Here is a 20218-nt window from a genome sequence, read left to right as displayed (position 1 = left end):
TTGGAGAGCGCACAGTTTTTTTCTTTTTACTTTAAGTAAAGTGCACGGTTCATAGTGTGTTTGATCGCATTAAAATTGTAAGTTTGGTTGAAATTAGAATAATGTGAAGAAAAATTTAGAAGTTTATGTGTATGGAAGTTTTGATGTAATGGAAAAGTTGGAAGTTTGAAGAATAAGGCCTTGTTTAGTTTCAAAGTTTTTTTCCAAACTTTCAACTTTCCATCACACCAAGCCTTTTATATAGACACAACTTTTCTATCACATCGTACCAATTTCAACCAAACTTTTAAACTTCAGTATAAACTAAACACAACCTAATTTTGGAACTAAACTTGGCCTTAATTTTGTAGCGTGTGTCATATACGTCCCTAAACTCTCAAAATGCATATATAGGTCTCAGAATTTGTCAAAGTGTATCATTTAGATCCCAAATTAACACATCTCCTCCAGGATCCTACGTGGCGCTAATGCGGCAATGCCACATGGATATGACGTGTCCTTTTCTTTCTTTTTCTCTTCTTTTCTTTTTCTTTTTCGTTTTCTTCTCATTCTTCTTTTTCCTTTTTCTTTTTCTGCACGGGTCACAGAGAAATGAGAAGAAAGGGAAAAAAGAAGAAAAAATAGAAAATGAAAAAATTTAAATGGGTCCCATTGTCGGTCAAAATAATGCCATGTCATATCCGTGTGGCATGTCTAAAGGGATTGTGGTGATTTGGGAACTAGATGACACACTATGACAAGTTCTAGAACTTGGATATGCATTTTGAGAGTTTAGGGACCTAGATGATATACCCTACAAGTTTAAGAACCGCCCGTACACTTTACTCTTTTTTTAAAAAACATGTTTAGTTGTTTTGGCAAAAAAAAATTTAACATATATGTACACACATTTAAACTACTAAACGTAGATTAATAACAAAACAAAGTACAGATTTCGCCTATAAACTGCGAGACGAATCTATTTAACCTAATTAATCTGTCGTTAGCAAATGTTTACTGTAGCACCATATTATCAAATCATGGTGTAATTAGGTTCAAAAGATTCGTCTCGTAATTTATATGCAAACTGTGCAATTGGTTTTTTTTTTCGTCCACATTTAATGCTTCATGCATGTATCTAAATATTTGATGTGATGGAAAAGTTTAAAGTTTGAAGGAAACTAAACACAGTCTTGAAGACTAGGCTGCGTTTGTTCGTTGGGTTATAGGAGAGAAAGCACATTTTTTCCGCGTGTCCCAAACTAGTTTAGTGCTTTTTAAAAAAATATATAGGAAAGTTGTTTAAAAAATCATATTAATCTATTTTTGAAATTTAAAATAGTTAATAGTCAATTAAACATGTGGTAATGGCTCACCTCATTTTGCATATCTTCTCAATTTTAGCTATCACATTCTCCTCAAACTCAGCCTAAGGCCTTGTTTAGTTCCCAAAACAAAAACTTTCACCCATCACATCGAATGTTGGGACACATGCATAGAGTATTAAATATAGAAAAAAATAAAGCCAATTTAACAGTTTGCATGTAAATTGCGAGACCAATCTTTTAAGCCTAATTACGCCATGATTTGATAATGTGGTGCTACATTAAATATTTGCTAATGACGGATTAATTAGGCTTAATAAATTCGTCTCGCAGTTTTCAGGCGGAATCTGTAATTTGTTTTGTTATTAGACTACGTTTAATACTTCAAAACGACTTCAAATGTGTGTCTGTATATCCGATATGACAACCAAACCTAAAAATTTTCCCCAACTAAACAAGGCCTAACAATAATGCTCGTGCGTTGCAACGGGTTCTAAATAATATTCATTGACATAAATTAAAATCCTAAACCATATAGTATAGTTGGACATAAATGATGAAGGAAATATAAACATATAAATAACAATATGAAACTACAAATAACTTTATCCGGAACGATAATTCAAAATCAGAAAAGTTATATAACTTAATCATGAATATTTTTAAATTTAGCTATAAATAATTTAATATAGAGAAAATTATAAGTTACAATTTTTAGTGGATCATATAGTGCTAAAACTAATAATGTAAATGAAAAAAACTGAAATTAGTTAAAAATTGGAAAAACTTTATTAGCCCACATATAAAAATATGTTTCATTAATCCTAAATCCTAAATGAATGCCCGTTTCATTGATATAAATTAGAATTTTCATGCTCTATTCATACTCCTATAGAACATAGTGATCAGCATATATAAATATCCTATTTATAGGATTATATGCTATGCTTAAGAGGTTCTCTAATGGTTGTCTGATTTAATTGTAAAGCTAGAGTACAACCATCCAAATAGATCATAGAGTACAACCATTCAAATGGATTATATCCAATCAAGGTGTTTAAAAAGTGTGCGCACAAATTATGTTAGCCTAGGAAAAACAGGGCCTAGTGCCCTAGCTATATTATTTAACATTTCCTAGCATTAATCAGACCATCAACCCACTTAGAACCATGTATCCATTACATTTATAGATTTTGATTACATGTTTTCTCTGTTCGATCACCATCTTTCTGACAGCAAGTTTAATAGTAGAGCTAACTAGTATCATCTATAGACTTACCTTAGAGCTAATTTGCATAATATATGCACTATAAGGTTTTGTCTATTTTTTCTTTTCTATCTTTTTCTCTAATTAATACATTTATTTTGAATCTTATGCAAATCTAGCACTTTCTATTTATGTTATTCTCTCTTCTCAACATAATTTTATAATTGGTTTATAGCATACTATTAAACTTGCGTTACTACCACACACTATTGTATATAGTATAAATAAATAAATGCCATTAATACCGTGGGACATCATATACACAGGAGCCTTCCTGTGCACACTCCATACACACCAACTAACAAATATCATAAAAAAATTTAGAAAAAATGTATATGTAGTTTCAATAGTAGTAGGTGATTCCCCGCGCTTTGTTGTGAGAATTACTAAACAATTTTTAATATATTTTTTCGATAATCGAGCTAGGAGTAAAAAGAAAAAAGTAATGAAATATGAGGACCCACGATTTAATGTGGAATATATTGATAAGTATATATTAAATATTATAAAAAGATATATAGATTTGTTAAAGTATTGTGGAATGAGTTGAGTGGTGATGATTAGGGGCCTGTTCAGATTGTTGCCAAAATAAACCTTACCCAATTTTGGCAAGATGACAATATTGTCAAAATTTTAGCAGGATTTCTTATGTATTTACTAAATTTGGCAACAAAATAAACGCGTTTTTTTGCAACTTTGCAAAAAAAAAAAGGTATGGTTGAAAATGAATCAATCTAAACAGCCCCTAGATATACTTGCATGTTGATTTGCAGAATTAAATAAATTATAGATGATGTTGTATACTTGTATGAGGTTAAATATGTAATTATTGCTAGTAGGTGATGATGTGGCATGTTTGCATGTTGAATGTTGAGTTTTAAGAGTTAGTGGGTATGAACTTTATAGGAGAGATAGGATTACATTTACGTGTAAAGTTTCATCTTCAAATTAATCATATATAAAGAGAAAAATACAAAATTCTAACATATTTGTAAGGAAAAGTACGAATTACCTCCTGAACTATCACGATCGACTGAATTATCCCTTCAAACTCGAAACCAAACATCATTTACCCTGAACTTTTAATACTGGATAAATTACCCCCTAATCCAATCTAGAGCGGTTTTATCCTACGTACACGTGGCAATCTAATCAGTATTTTTATTTTTTAAAATGGTGGGGCCCCACTGTCACACTCTCTCACCTCCTCTGTCCCCTCTTCCTCTCTCTCACTCACTCTTCCTCTCTCGAGCGGCGGCGGGCGTTCCCTCGTAGCCGGCGAGGCGCACGGAGAAGGTGCCGAGGTCGTGGTCGCGGAACCTCTCGCACAGCGTCGTCGTCGTGGCCGGCCTCGTGGATAGCAGCAGCAGGAGCAGCGGAACCTCCCGCGCAGCGTCGTCGTCGTGGCCGGCCTCGTACTGGATAGCAGCAGCATGAGCAGCAGCACAGTTAGCCCCAGCAAGCCCAGTGTCCACAGGAGGCAAGCTTGCGAACGACAACGACGACCACCAGGCGATTCGTGTTCGTGCAGATCGGCGGCGTCGCCAGCGTCATCCTTCTCTCCGACGGCCAGGACACGTACAATCTGAAGGACTGGTGGGCGCCTCGAACTCGAAGAACTACAGTCTGCTCGTGCCGCCTTCCTTCAAGCGCTCCGGCGGCCGGTGCGTGCCGGTCCACACGTTCGGCTTCGGCACCGACCACGACGCGGCGGCGATGCACACCATCGCGGAGGAAACCGGCGGCACGCTCTCCTTCATCGAGAACCAGGCCGTCGTCCAGGACGCGTTCTCCTGCATCGGCGGGCTCCTCTCGGTCACCGTGCAGGAGGCGCGCCTCGCCATCACCTGCCCTCACCACGGCGTGCGCGTCAGGTCTGTCAACTCCGGCTGCTACGACAGCGTCATTGACGGGGACGGCAGGGCAGCGTCGGTGGACGTCGGCGAGCTCTACGCCGACGAGGAGAGGCGTTTCTTGGTGTTCGTGGACGTGCCAGCAGCCGGCACCGTAGAAGACGCCACATAACTGATCAAGGTCAGCTGCACTTACCGCGACACGGCGAGTCGGCAGTCGATGGTCGTCGACGGTGAGGACGCCGTTGTGCAAAGGCCAGTGGAGGTGAGCACCAGCACGGAGCCGTCCATGGAGGTGGAGCGGGAGCGTTTCCGTGTGGAGGCAACCGAAGACATCGCGGCGGCGCGAGAAGCAGCCGAGCGCGGCGCGTACGCGGCGGAGCGTTTCCGCCGCTTGACCTGTGCCCGCCCACCTCAATTCTCTGCCACGGCCCCGCCTCGCCTGCCTCTCCCGCCCGCCATGCGCGCAAGAGAGAGAAGAGAGAGAGAGGAAGATGGGAATAGGAGCACGACATGTGGTCCCACATTTATTTTAATAAATAAAATGCTAACTAGATTATCACGCGTACGTAACGTAGAACAAAACCGCTTTAGATTGGGTTGATGGAGTAATTCGTCCGGTAATAAAAGTTCAGGATGAACAATGTCTGGTTTTTAAGTTAGGGGTACATCGATCGACCACAATAGTTTAAGGGGGTAATTCGTACTTTTTCATATTTATAACCTTAAAACTAACCGTTGGACCTTTTGTTTTTCTACTATAAAATACAATGGATTTAAAATAACACATAGGTATAATAACATTAAAAATATGTGCACAATTTTTAAATTTTTTTATGACATTTGTTAATTGATATTCACGGAATACATACGTGAAGTTTCTTTGCACAGGATATGTGCCCCCCAACAACGGCCCTGGCCCCGTGGCTTATTTATTTATTTTCGTCTGTCTAGGTTTGGTCGACACCTCCTTGACCGGAGTAACTGAGTGAGAGTGATGCCGGGCTCCTTTGCTGTACAGGGTGGACTGCACCATACGAGCGCCGTCCGATGCCAGCTTCGCTCTCCTCATATCAATTCAAGCCGACGGATCGCACTGCCAGCTCTCCAGTACAGGAATCTCGAGAGTCGAGGGCTCCTCCATGTCGTTGTGGTGGGCCCCACCACCAGCGTCCGAGAATTGAGACGCGCACCGATTCCTTCCTGCCTCACACGCTGCTCTCGCTGCCAGTCCGCCACCCACCGCCGCCCACCGCCGAGCGGCCTCCCCGCGCGGCGAGGCCAAACCCTCCCATGTCCACCCCGGCCGGCGTGGCGCCCCGCCGCTCCTCCAGGCTGGCCTCCAGCGCTCCTCCGCTCGGAGCCGGCCAGCCTTCCTCCTCCCCACTTCCTCGGCGGCGGCGCCGCCGCCGCGCTTCGCCGTCTGGCTGCGCCAGGTTCGTCCCTCTTCTCTCCCAGAGAGTGATGCTCTCTGGGTGAACTTGTGATTCTAGTTTGCTATGCGTGAGCTTGACTGATAATCACATGAGCAGTTGTGAAAAGTGGGGAGTCAAACTAGACAGACCCTGTTCTTATGTACTCTATTGGGCGATTCGTGTGAACCATACTCCTATTTTGGTTCTAGGAGCCGATTTCTGGCATTAATATTGATTCTTCTGGTGTAGTGCAACTAGCTCTCTGTCCTGAATGAATTGATTGTGTATTTTGGGATGGATACACGGGAACGTATCTTATGCACACAAGTTTTTTTTCGTGTACACACCATGGACACCAACTAAAACATATCACCAAAAAAATCTATAAAAAAATATACATATACTTTTAGTAGTATTACATCTATATGTAAAGTCTCATATTCAAATTCATTATATATAGGGAGCAACGAAAAAAACAAATTTCTAACAGTGTCATACTCTTAAAACTGTTAGAATTTTTATCTTTTTTTGTTACAGCTCAAATATAATGAATTTGAGGTTAAGACTTTACACATAAGTGTAATACTATTGAAAGTACTTGTACAATTCTTTCTAGATTGTTTGGTGCAATTTGTTAGTTGGTGTACACGGTGTGCAAACGAGAATGCCTGTGTGCACAGGATATGTTCCCTAGATACACTCATATGGTGATTGCAAACAGTTGATTTATACCCAGTAGAGGTAGATTTTTGTAGCTATTTCGGGTTTTTCGTATCTGAGCAGTGTATGATTAGAGGTAATTAGGGCGAAGCCAGCCGAAAATATTGTCAGGGTCAGCTCCATTGCATAGCACAGTAAACGATGATCGAAACAACATTTTACTAAAGGATTTCAAATTTCTTCAGGGTTGGCTAACCCTCATGAACAGGGCTAGCTTCGCCCCTGAGAGGTATACTCCCATTATTCGGTGCGATCTCTCAGTTTCTATTTTCCTACAACTGTGTTTTTGGTCACATTTGGTCAGCATTTCCTTCCTTACTAAGGATGGCGGTTACTGGTTAGTCTCAACATTTCAAAGAAAAGTCATTGCACTAAGGATTTGCTTCTTCTGCTACAGAGAGGTTGACAACTCGCCTCCTCCGGTGGTCATCTTAGATGACAACGAAATGGAGCAGCATGTTGAGGCAGAAGAAATGAAGAAGCAAGGGGAAGAGAGTGTGGAGGCAAATGAAGCAGAGGAGAAGGACAAGGATGCGGAGGTCTTAGAGGAACTACCTGATTGGCTTCCTGATGGTTGGATCATGGAGGTACGTTGTGGTGACAACGGCAACATCTACCGGGTATTCACTCTAACATATGCCCATACCTATATATCTCTGTGTGATATTTGATATTTGTAAGATCATTTGGGTCGAGACGTTACAGGTTTGGTCGCTTCCTGATCATTTATGTGCAGTATTACACTTCCCCGGTGTCAGGATACACATTCTCTACAAAGATGGAGACACTACATTATCTTTTTTCGGAGATGGATGAGCGTGTGCTGGAGTCTCAGGCGTGCGCCGATGACAATGAGCTTCATGTAAGTTGTACTCATGATGATGTGATTTTTTTTGTACTACTGTTGATTCCATTTGTGTTGTGCTTTCCTGCTTTTCACATGCAGAGAATGCACACATGGCTTCCAGATGGGTGGGCAATTGAAGTCAGAGCTGGGGGTAAGAAGATGGAAAAAATGTACAAGGTAATTTTGGACCTTGTCCTTCAATTAACATCAGGTGTATTCTGCTAAAAAAATCGGTTGTGGAAGCTACTGCCCAATTATTTAAGAGTGATGGAAAATCCTACTCCGTGTTACATTAAGAAAAACAGATAACAAAGTTCTCACAAGTACACCACATGCATCTTTCATAGAGTTCAAAGCAAAGTGCTGCATTCGAGAACCGATCTCATCTGGCCACAAACCATAAGATGAAGAAGACATCATGCAATCAAGGTCATACAGACTTTTATTACGTAAACATGATCGATACACCATGCCAACTTTCTTTAACAGGAGGATCATCCAAACAAAGAACATTGTCCACAGTCTTGAGTGACAACACTAATTCCTGCAGTTGTGCTGCTCCAGCCCTCATCTTCTCCTTGCAGTCATCCCTTCAGCGAATCTGTCCAAAATATTCAAAATAATTCTTGAGCCGACAGACATTTTCTTCTTAAAGCAGACTATATCTGGACTTTCATGCAGACCAGCAAAAAGCAGCTAAACCAAAAGAATGTAAATGTCAAGCAACTGGCTATGCCACCTGAATCCAGTTAGAATACCGAGTCCTGTTCTTTTGTTTGTCTGAACTATCCCGAGTTTTAGATGAGAACGAACAACTTATACAAGAATTGTCAAAATTCGAATCAAGCGTTATTACTCATAACACCGCCAATGACTCTCACATGAAACCGAGGGGAGACGCAGAATAACAGTTGTGAAAACAAACCGTAGAAAACACCGAAAAAGTTTGGAGTGAAGAACATCCTGAACAACACCGTTGTGTTCTAGGATAGAAAAAGAATCCCCGAGATCACAGGGGGGTTCGAACAGAACCGTGATCATTTCAGGCACAACGATTCGCGACCTATTTTACATAATGATACAATATTAGCCAGTTGCACTCCACAATTCTACATAGGTCAGGTGAGAGGGCAGCCAAATAGAAGGCGTGTTAAAAAATCCATCAGTTTGAATAGACAAGGCAGGGTTTATCATCCTACCAGTTTATGTGGCCTATTTTGTTTTGCGTAAGAATAGAAATATTGTAAAGTAGCCACAAAAAACATTTGATTGTGACTTGTGAAGGAAATCCTTGCCTTCCACAATGATACAATATTAGCCACATTGGAGCAAAAAACAAATTTCCTGTAATAGGTTTTAACTGTAAATAAGAGTCTTTATATCTCCACGATACAATATTAGCCACTTTGGAACTTTTCATGATCGTTTGCACCATGCTTTAGATAAAATACATGTGGTGCAACATAGGATGGAATTGCTGGTAGTGCCCTTCAGGGTGGAGGCTGAGAGTTTGACAAATGATTTTTATCTGATATGATTATTTTTCAATTACATGTGACTAAAAATCCATGGAAATATGTTGTTGCAGTTCTATGTTCATCTGCCTACTGGAATGCGGTTCTTGTCGAAAGAAAATGTACTGCTCTATTCTAATGAGGGGAAGATTTCCAGATGTGATGTAAAGGGTTTGTGTGATACAAGCTCTGAAGATAATGTATGGTATTTGCTGTAAATATTTATGTTATTAGGCAAGTAATGCTTTTTTTAGAGCTAATTGTTAGACTTATTTACAGATTCTTGCAATGGTAGAATTTAATCCAGATGGGCTTCCAGAAGGATGGGTGAAGGAAATAATATTTAGAAAGTGCAATGATGGAATTAGGAAAGACCCGGTACATTACAATATAGCATGCGATTCTTTTGATATAATATGCTGGCATATGGGAACACATTGATTAATGTTTTCTGAAGAAACATTATCTTCTTGTGCAGTATTATACTGATCCTGTTAGTCGTCATGTATTCCGCACACTCAAGTCTGTAATCAACTACCTTGAAACTGGACAAATCACTAAACATGCCTATATTCCGAGGAGAAGCGTTACTGATATGTACTCTTTTGACAGGTGCACAGATCTGGTAATTACTTTTTTGTATTGTTTTTTCCTTATCAAAATTATGTTATTATCCTTCAAAACCTCTAACTCTCAAAGAAAAATCTGCATTACTTGCTTTTTAATGTTCTTAGTTCTTACACAGTTGAGCATGCAATTTTGATAAATATACGCAGTTTACTATCTGGTCCAGTTATTTCTCATTTAATTCAAGAGACCATAGAAGCTTTTGAAATGAGCAATACAGTGCTCTTCATGATACTGAAAATTGTTTTTTTGAGGGAAGATGCTGGAAATTCTTGTCAGCTTTCCCAAAGAGTCCACAATAAATCAAGTTAATATTGAGAATTGCTTGTGTCTTAGAGCCTTTGGCCATGCATAACCAATGTTTTGACAGTTTCTCTTTCACTGCCCTTGTACGACTCTTTGTTTTATCCTATGCCATTCTTTTCGATTGTCCATGTATCAGCTATTCCGCTTCAGCCTTCGAGCATAAAAAAGGGTAAAGTTGGGTCTATAAGTTTTGTTGACCTTATCGGCTCATTGTCCATCAAGTTGTAACTCGATTCTACTTCCTATTTTCATGCTTTCTGGCACAAACCAAATGGTTTTCTTTGAGCCTAAGTTTTAGAACTGAAATGTCAATTGATTTCTCATGACATTCCTGCAAATTTACATACATGGAATTTACTACAGAATTGGTTGAAAATATTATTTTAATACTTTACATGCCATTTCCAATCTAACAGTAGTTATCAATAACATTGACTGTAGTGTGAGTTGCTCTTAAATGTTTTTCTTTCATGGCTATTTGTGCTACCTTTATGGCCATTTCTGAGAAGTGTCAGGGCTTCTTTGAATAGAATTTGGTAATTGTTTTCAATTGCAGCCTCAAAGTATGCTGAAAAGACTGAAAATACAAGGAAAAGCAAAGAAAAAGTCTGTAGGAGCATCGGTCAAAGGCAAGAAACTATCTAATGGCCTGGCATCAAATAACTGTAAGTTCATGTAGCTATTAGTTATGTGTGGTAATCACATTAGTACATTTCCTACAGTTATTGACTTTGCCTTTGGCAGTTATGTTACTTTCTGTTGAACACTAATTTGTAATACAACCTATCTCATAGAATCTGTACTCTGTCAGCGTCAAGTTACACATGCGACAAATGAAATACTTGGTATTAGTAAAAGGGTATTTTAGGTTATAGGTATTAAGTTTTTGTAGATGTGGATAATTATAACTACCACAGAAATTGGCACAAGATCATGGACAAGGGAGCATCATCTATGACAAATAAGTTGTCTAGAGATAATCATAAGCAGAAATAATAAAAAAAAAACAACAAACAAGCAAACAATAAAACAGGGGAAATTTGCAGTGTCGAGATCAAAGGTGCTGCTGTGCTGGACATGGCCGCAGATGTGGAGTCCTAAACTTTTGTTTCAGTCATATGTCGAATCAGGTGACATGAGTCCTTGGGTTTGGTTTTAAACTAATAAGGAATTCAAATAATATGCGAGCTGCTTGATGTGCTTATCACAAGTAACATATCCTATATATTTATATAGTTCATCCCCACTAAGTGTAGTTAATGCTATTTCTCTCTTCTCTCATGAAGCCACATCATCCCAATTATTTTTAGCCTTTGGATGATAGATCTATGGTACAAATAATTTCTTCTTTCTTCTCTCATAAAACCATACAATCTCAATTGTTTTTTAGTTCAAAATTCATAAGTATCAATTACATAAAATATGTTCACCTTGCATTATATTTGCAATCATGTGTTAATTATATAAAACATAGGAAGCCATTTTATTTTGGTTTACAAAATATAATATAGCTTATTTTTACATACTATACAACTTAATTTACCGCAGCAACGGGGCGGAGTATTCATCTAGTATATAATGTTGTCACAGAAACCATCCACAATTGTCATGGCTTCACAAATAGCACTGCCCGTCATCCAATGTTTCTGTATTCGAATGAGATTACAATTTCCTGCAGTTATTTTTGTGTGTAGCTTTTCTCTATATTTTCAGAATTGATATCTGAATTATATTTAGTTTCCGAATGTCAGATTATCACCAGTAAACAGTTCACATAACCTGGAAATGTAGGCGAAAAATCTAGGCTGTAATATGCACACTACATTTTGGTTATGCCTATACCACTAAACATTCTTTAGGCTTATTTTATTTCTAATGGCCAAGGCATTGCTCCTGCCAGCTGATTTATAAATATATACATATATTGTTTTTATTTCCCTTGGAAACTGATATAATGACACTCAACACTTGATGCTGTAGTTATTGTTTTTTTCTGTTCTCAGTGAACTGGCTACTATACTAATCGATATGTTCTGGGCAAAATTCCTGGTTGTAAATGTTTAATAATTTGGGTGAAAGTTTGACTGCGATAGTTCCATACTTCTAGAGCACTTTACAACCATTAAATGAAGGAAATATTTGCTTTTGTACCAATAAAATTCACCTCGTTTTGTTTTATACCACCAAAGTCTTGCTGTTAAATGTATACCTCCAAATTTTTATTCTGTTTAGTTCTATACGACTTCAGCCAGTATGGGCCTTTATATTTTTGAATTTTTATATCTTTTTGGCAAGAAAAACATGTGGAATACCAGATCTAGCCTGTCGTGGCTCTGTCTGGATCAACGTGATGCGTGCAGAATACACCATTGTGGACAACTCGACTCCCTGGCACATCACCCTATGTGTGCTCAGCAAACTATGTTGCGTCCTCTGCCTCGTTACGCTTCACCACCTTTCCTGCTAGTCAGTTAAGGCATATGAACACCGTTCATCCACAAGATCTAAAGCTCTGCCTGGTTCATGCTGTGCTCAATTCATTCATTAGAGATGGGAGGAAAAGGAGAGATCCTGGACGAGCTCACTGTAGAAGTGCTGACTGGACCGTTTCGTGATGCGGTGCTGCTTGGCTGCCTGAGTCAGATAGCAATGACACACAGGTTCTGTTATGAAAATAGATGCACAACGGAGACACGAATTTTACGTGGAAAACTCTTGCGGGAAAAAACCACAGGCACCGACCGGCAATGATCACTATCGAGAAGTTGATTACAAACGTAGGGGAATAACAATGGGAACGTCACCACCCCTTCCAGTACGGCTTAGAAGAGTATATATAGGAGATAAAAGAAAGACACCTAATAGGAAAATACATGGAGTCCTACTAGGAAACTAATCCGAATATATTGTAGGTCTAAAATTCGGATCACATATTTAACAGGTTCTGAGTGGCATCACTTGTAGCAATGTGCCAATGGCTGAGGTATGGCCATACGGGGGAGTGTAGAGAAGAGGAGAAGAGGGTGGGGGTGGACAGCACCGGTGGTGGGCTTGCCAATGGTTCACCGGCGAGAGGTAGGCGTGATGGCATACCACAACTCAGCATAAGGACAAGGATGAATGAGTAGGATGAGGAAGGTAAAGGTGTCAGGGCTATCTGTAGAATACACAATGTGGATGGCAGTGGTATAAAAATTAATGGAGAACAATTTTGATGGTATAAAAAGTAAAAGAGATATTTTGGTGGTATGAAATTAAACCTCCCAAATTTTGGTGTTCTAAAACCAACATTTCCTTAAATAAAACACAACTCGTTTTCACAATTTAGATTGCTTTATATAATTTGTATTGTTTTGTCCTCCATCTACCTGATTTCTAATTGCCACATCATATCTGAAGGTATGTCTTCTGGGTTGGATCCTGAAATCGGGCCAGAAGAAAGGAAACTTGGAACTGTTAAATCCATAACCAAAGAAGCAGTTAACTCAGATACTATCAAGCGATCAAGAGGAAGGCCACCGAAAATCTTGATGCCAACTATTGAAAGCACCAAACCTGAGATTGCATTAGTCACGTCAGAGGCTATCAAGAGATCAAGAGGTAGGCCATGGGAAACCATGATACAACTTATGAAAGCATTAAAAGTATGAAGGTTATTGGTAAAACAACAATGAACTCAGGTCATAGCATGGCTAAACAGGGCTGTAAAATTTGTATAGCAAAGATAAGGACTAAAAGCAGTGAACAGCGAAGTCAAGCAAAGAAATGCCCTATACTAGAGGTAGTTAACAGGAAAAAAGTGGAGCGAATTAAATTAAGAAATATTAGATGCGAATAATAAAATGTCACTTGGTGCCTGTCCCAATGCACTTTTTATGACCAATAGAAAGTTTAAAAGCATAAGAAAATCAGAAATGTTGTGGTTTTGAAGCACATGTACATCGAGGATGCTTTATTACAACAACTATTCTGTTTGAAAGCTGACAAGTGAAATGAACATCTCTAACCAATCCCTCATTAACTAGTTATTTTTTGTCATGCTAGTGTTTCTCTGTTGTTATAATCGCCACAACATCTTTGTCTTGTGCTATTAAATATAAGCTGATTGCTGCTCTGGTCACCATGTGTGCTGCATGTGACTTGGAGATTCATATGTAGTCCTGATTATTCCATCATACATTCCTGAACTTTAGTTAGTTTCTTGCAGTACGTATCATGTTGTTGTGGAGATCACACAGAATGGTGGGATGTCGCCATTTGTTGTGTGATCTGCCAATGAATGTTTTCCTGCTTTTCTGGTTCCCTGTAGCTGAACTGAAATGTTTCTAGTAATGGATAGGGGAGGAGCTTTGCTCTTCTGTTTCCAAAAAAAAAAAAAATGTTGTTGTGACTTTCCCTTTCCTGATCAATGATGAGATGTGTAGTGGTGTTACACTCCAATAAGCTTTTATCTTTTCTGATCTACTTCATTTACTTGCCAAGGAGAATGACTACATCACAATACTGAGAAGTAAGTTATTTCCATTTTCCTTTTGAATGGGATAAGGTGTGTGTTCTGAACAAAATTGTATATTTGATTGTTTACATGGAAGATTTGTAATAATGAATGCACTAATGTGATTGAAAATTAAAGAAGGGACTGAATTCCCTAGTATTTTGTGGGAAATGTTTTCAAACGTCAGTTTAAACTTCCCACTTATGAAGATAAGATAATGAGCCCTCAAACTTATTTAATTTAGGTTTGTCAATATTACACCAACTTAATAATATGTACCATGCTTTATGATTCTGAAGTATTTTTGTTTAGGTCCCGATGCAAATCCTATTTTTTTTTTTGAAAGGAACAAATCCTTTTGATTTAATAACATGTATTGAAAGAAAAGAGGTGAGGTGTATTTAATGTTGACTAAATGTATCGATGTAGCTTGCATAGTAATGCACCACCTACTAGGCTTGGCTATAATTGCCAAAATATGAAATTAGTTAATCTCAGTCAATAGTAATATCAAAGCATACAAAAAGTCAATTTAATCATTCTGTTGAGCAATATTTGACTATTCTTTATGCTTGATTATTTCCATTCGGGAAACTATGTCCTCAACATTTTTTTTGTTGTTTTTGAATAATGTGAAGAATGTGAATTATTTTCTGTTATAACAAGTGGTATAAATATTCTAGTCATCCTATGATAATGTTTTGACATAAATAGCTCTACAAAGCATATTAATTGAATATGCAATTATGCATGCTACATTGTTTGCATTCTCTAGGGAAGTCTATATAATATATTACGCATTTCCCTTCCATTATGCCTAATGATTAGTTCGCCGGGCTGCATTTGATGATATTAATCTGTGGTCTTTTATGTAAAACAAATATTATTTAGAGCACTAAAGACTACAGGTCAAGTAGAAAAGACTGCCAAGTAACAACAAGGCCACAGTTCACTGGAAAGCAAACTAAAGGAAAAGAAACAAAAATGATGCTAACACTTGCCGTCACATTTTCCCATTTCTCAACAAGTTGTTCTTTCATTATTGGCAGCATATTAGTACTTTGTAAAAAAAATTGAAAGCATAGAAATATAGAATGTTGAAGTTTTCTTGAGCAAGAGAGTGTGTAAGGTGATAGCTGGACACGATCTGCTCTGCTATATTAGTAACAACATGAACTTACTGTCATGTTCTGCAGATATGGGGTAAGATCCTATAGCTTTCTATTGTTCATGATACTGTAGCATTACTATAGTACGCAATAAGTTTCCTTTGTTAAATGTTAGTTTGATTGCTTAGTTTTTTTTATCAAGTTTGATTGCTTAGTCAATAATATTTAATTAGTTTTCTAGGATAACAGTTCTTTCAGCTATTGATATATCTCAATTGCAAGTTTCTAAAGATATTTAGTTTTCTGTAGCCATCCTTGTTTATCTTCTATATAATGTTGAGTATTATGAGAGTGATAGTCAAGCAGAAAAAAAAGGGAATAATAGCCCCATCTAGTCTATCTCCTTTGAAAGAGCCACACTGTTCAGACTCTTCCTTTAAGGTAGCTATCCCATAATCCTGTTATATAGAATGGACCCGGAAGAATCACTGATTAAATTTAGACATCTTTTATTGCTGAAGATTAAATTTAGACATCCATAAAGTAAGTCTAACAAGGTCAAAGATCTAAAGTAACATGAAAACAAAAATGCAACATTATGTCCATAAAAATCTTTCTTGTTTTGTATCTTCTATGGAAACAGGAAGTGCTTCTGTATTGAAATATCAGACTGCAGTGACACCAAAATTTTACAGATGCACGGCACAATTTTTTTGGTGGAAGCCAAAGGGCTTCATTTGCTGTTTAGTGGGACGCTGATGCAATATAAAAGAATGGTTCATAGTTGGTCGACAGACACAAAATCCCTTAAACTTTACTGAATTTTGCCCCAAGTAGTTTAATTATAACAATATTTATTTAGCTATTGTTCAATGTAATGGATCATATTTTGTCTTTTTAGATTTAGTCCAGTCTAATGATTTAACTTTTGCACATTTGCAGCTGAAGGTGTCAATTCTTGCTTAATTCATCTCTCTGAACCAAATGAAAAGATGGTCAAATCCACCAGTGCAGTAGAACCTGCCAGTTCAAATAATGCCAAACGACATGGAGGGAGCCCGCAAAAAAAATTTAAGCACATTACTGACATCACTTTAGATTGTGCCAAGAGTTCAAATAAGGGGTCAGAGCATATTGTTACAGCAAAGAAATTGGGTATTGGAGGTGGAGAACAAGTGGCAAACGAAAATACATTGGAGCACACTAACATGAAAGAGCACCTTGGGGTAATCCAGGACTACACAAGCAACAGGAAGAAAGATAAATTGAACTTGATTACTGATCCAGATCTGCATGAGCATAAAAACGGCAAGTTTACTGAAAAACTAGCGTGCACTGCAGTTCATAAATTTTATATGAGGAGAAGTAGCAATCATACAGTGGCATTGAAAAAAGGATAATGAAAACAAGACACTCTTACCGAGTTTAGAGCCCTTCTCCAAACATAATTGGAGCAGAATAAAGAACACTTCAATTCCCTCGTAAGTAATGAAATAGCTGAATGCGATTGTACCTTGGGCAATATGAAGCAAGTGTAGTTTCCATTGAAAATGTGCCCTTTATTTGGTACATTCTTGAGAGAATAATGCGATATCAAACGACTAATTTGATTGTCTATTTGGATGTTTCCCATTTTTCTGCTAGGGTCATTTTGGAAGACTGATCTACAACCTCCGTTTCAGGTTATAAGATTTTTTAGCATTGCCCACATTCATATAGATGTTAATGAATCTAGCCATGCCCATATTTATATAGATGTTAATGAATCTGTGGCTAGATTCATTAATATCTATATGAATTTGGGCAATACTAAAAAATCTTATAATATGTAACGGAGGAAGTAGCATCTATGGGCCTCTGGAAAACGATTTTTCAACTTGCGCAAGAAGCAAGAGGTCGTTTTTGCCTTGGACATTACAAGTGGCTCCTACTACTTTTGCCAATACAATTAGGAATTAGGAATTAAAATTAAATCAGAGAAATAGTCGTCCTGTACAGGAAAGATTGTTTTTAATACGAAAGATTGCAGTTTAACTTGCTTTAGACCTTTAGTTGTGCACTGGCACCTCTAATGTACTGTTTAGAACTTTAGTAAAAATAGCTGAATATTAGTCGAAAACCAATTAAGTTCTTCGCTGTCATCCTCTTGAAACACTTAGCTATATCTACCCTTTTAAAGAAAAGGTTCGTGCGAACATGTTAACATTCCTTTTGTTCCTAGTCCATATCTGAATCAGGCCAACTTTTCCTTTGTTTCATGCACGTAGATTCTTGGGTCAAATCTAAACGGTTGAATATGGGCCATGTGGCATAAAGTAGGCCTTTTATTTATCCTTTTTGTTTTTTTATTTGAATATTTCTATTATAAACTTCCTACACTCTTGTATTCTTGTATTGGTATGGATAGAGTTCATATACTTTTATGTTTCAACTAGCAAAGTGCCCGTGCGTTGCACCCGGAACACTAAAATTTCATGAGATGATTAATTTTTGTGAATTGAACACTTTAAAAGAATGATATTTCTAAGAAAATACACAATTAGAACTCATCACTAACAAATAAATCAATCCAAAAATAGATATCGGATATACCTTTTATGACAAATCAGTAAAGCTAGGAAAGAAAATTAGAATAACCAATTCCATTGAAAGTAGGATGTTCTGAATGAATTGTTTCGTGTAATAGCACACAATCTGTAAAAGCTACGTAGCAAAATAATCAAGTTAACTCAAACAGCTCAATTAGCTCAAATCCTTAGACAAATACTTAAAAAATGAAATGAACAAAAATGCAACTCGATTAGGTCAAATCATGAGATAAAGGACATAAAAATAAAATAGAAAAGAGAAAGTTGCCGTCTCGTCGTCATCGTCACTGTGTCGTTCATACCTGAAGGGAAGTTCCTCGGGCCGGCGAAGTACTCCTCCGCCGGGTGCATCGTTGGCTTCATGCATGTATCCTGGGATACGCGTAGGCTACGATAGCATAAATCAAAATTTTCTATCGCGTAAACCAGGAACCATGCAAGTATTAGATCATAGATCGTTACCACTCGACGCGCTGTGCAGTGGAAGAAGACGCTGAGAAGTCGAAGGAACTCTCGCGAAGTAGCGCGCATCGATGTAGAGGAAGTAGTCGATCGCACCAGCTCGACCTTCTCCTCCTCGTGCGTTCTCCTCGCCGTACTCCCATGCCGATCAGCACCGCAAACCAGCGGCGCCTCTACCGGTATCCACACGTATAGGGACGGAACGCCATGCGCAGATGTGCTAGCACCCGCGCGCGGCTAGGGTTTTGCTTGGGGAGGGAAGTGATGGCTAGGGTTTCTCACGTGATGCAATGCCTCCGCCGGTCACACCCCTTACGAATATATAGGATCCATCACTCGGGCCTCCAAGGCCCGTAGGACTCCTATTCGGATCCCTATTCGAATTAAGCTCATGTTGGATCTCTATCCAATCCCCTTATTCTGGCCCATTAAGCGTGCGACCCTGTAGGTTCATATATACTCGGCTGTAACCCGAAAACTCCTTTTCGGTCCATGCGTCAACAGCGGCCCCTAGCAGAACGTATTGACCCACCGGGCATACATAAAGATCATATCGGCTAAACCTCTAGTGTATACTTGTATGAACCCCTTTGCCTCACGATATCGATTAAGCTCAAGGCTAGATATGTGCCATTCTCTAATAGCTCAATCATTCACTCGAACCTGTTGATAGATTATATAACTTGTGATTGACTCCTCAATCACCTTTGGCATGGCCATGTACTTCCATAATCTACAACATCGAGGGGCCCAGAGATATCTCTCCGTAGGAGGGGCAAATCCCATCTTGATTATTCATATCCCACTACATGTTTCATAGCATACCCGAAAACTACTTTTATAACTACCCAATTACGGAGTAGCGTTTAGCAGTCCCTAATTAAGCTACTACACATGTTGAGAACCATGATAATCTCAGGTCTAAGGATTCAACACCAACACTCAATGAGATCACTGATGACATAACACATATAGCTCTTGCAGTGCCTTATGTTGGGTCTATCCAACAACATGTTCACCAACATGTGTCCACATTATTAATTTGGTATCTCTATACCATGATCCATGAGACATGATCATCAATTAATACATGTGTTGATCATATAAACATATTTGTTCCACATATGATATTTGATCAGGGATCCTTTAGAAATAGTAACAAACAACGTAAAGAGTCTCATGAAAGAATCACATATTCATTAACCAATAAGGAGTTATCTATTTCAAGGAACAATGTCGGATAAATATGTAAATATTGTATGTGATACAATCATCTCTATTATTGCCTCTAGGGCATATCACTAACAGTGTCACCGTTGTCGAGGGGGACGACCCGACCGCCGGTGGCGACCAGGAGATCGTGGTGCTCTTCCGCTACACACGCTACTCGAGGACATGGAACAGGCGCAAGGGCATTGCGATTCGATGAGGACCAAGCTGAACTATCTCCGGTACATCGTCTCGCCCGCCATCGACCTAGCGAGCTTGTTGGCATGGGACAACTCATTGTTGGCGCTGCTGATATACCCTTACTCCCCCTGACGTTCACGCTTACTTATCCCTAACGGTGGCCCGACATGGAGCGGATGGGGGAAGATGGGGCCACACCGATCGATCTGATGGAATGAAAAGGGAAGGAAACGAAGAAATATAAGGGTCACTAACGGGTGAGCCCTACAGGATGCCTCAACAGGTTATAGCAAGTCGAAGC

General features: G+C 38.8%; 1 protein-coding gene across 1 annotated transcript; it reads left to right on the top strand.

The window, feature by feature from the left end:
* Positions 1-5474: 5474 nt before the first annotated feature.
* On the top strand, positions 5475-17074 carry LOC127771019 (uncharacterized). The gene is made up of 10 exons (XM_052296817.1): positions 5475-5860; positions 6957-7179; positions 7296-7421; positions 7506-7583; positions 8995-9120; positions 9200-9298; positions 9399-9545; positions 10410-10518; positions 13253-13453; positions 16400-17074. Exons 1-10 carry the CDS (start codon positions 5475-5477, stop codon positions 16855-16857), a joined length of 1953 nt encoding a protein of 650 aa, XP_052152777.1. The 3' UTR covers positions 16858-17074.
* Positions 17075-20218: the final 3144 nt, after the last annotated feature.

Source organism: Oryza glaberrima, chromosome 4 (assembly GCF_000147395.1).
Source record: "Oryza glaberrima chromosome 4, OglaRS2, whole genome shotgun sequence".
NCBI lineage: Eukaryota > Viridiplantae > Streptophyta > Magnoliopsida > Poales > Poaceae > Oryza > Oryza glaberrima.
The sequence above is the reverse complement of the archived record's forward strand: the minus strand, read 5'-3'. Positions and strand labels throughout refer to the sequence as shown.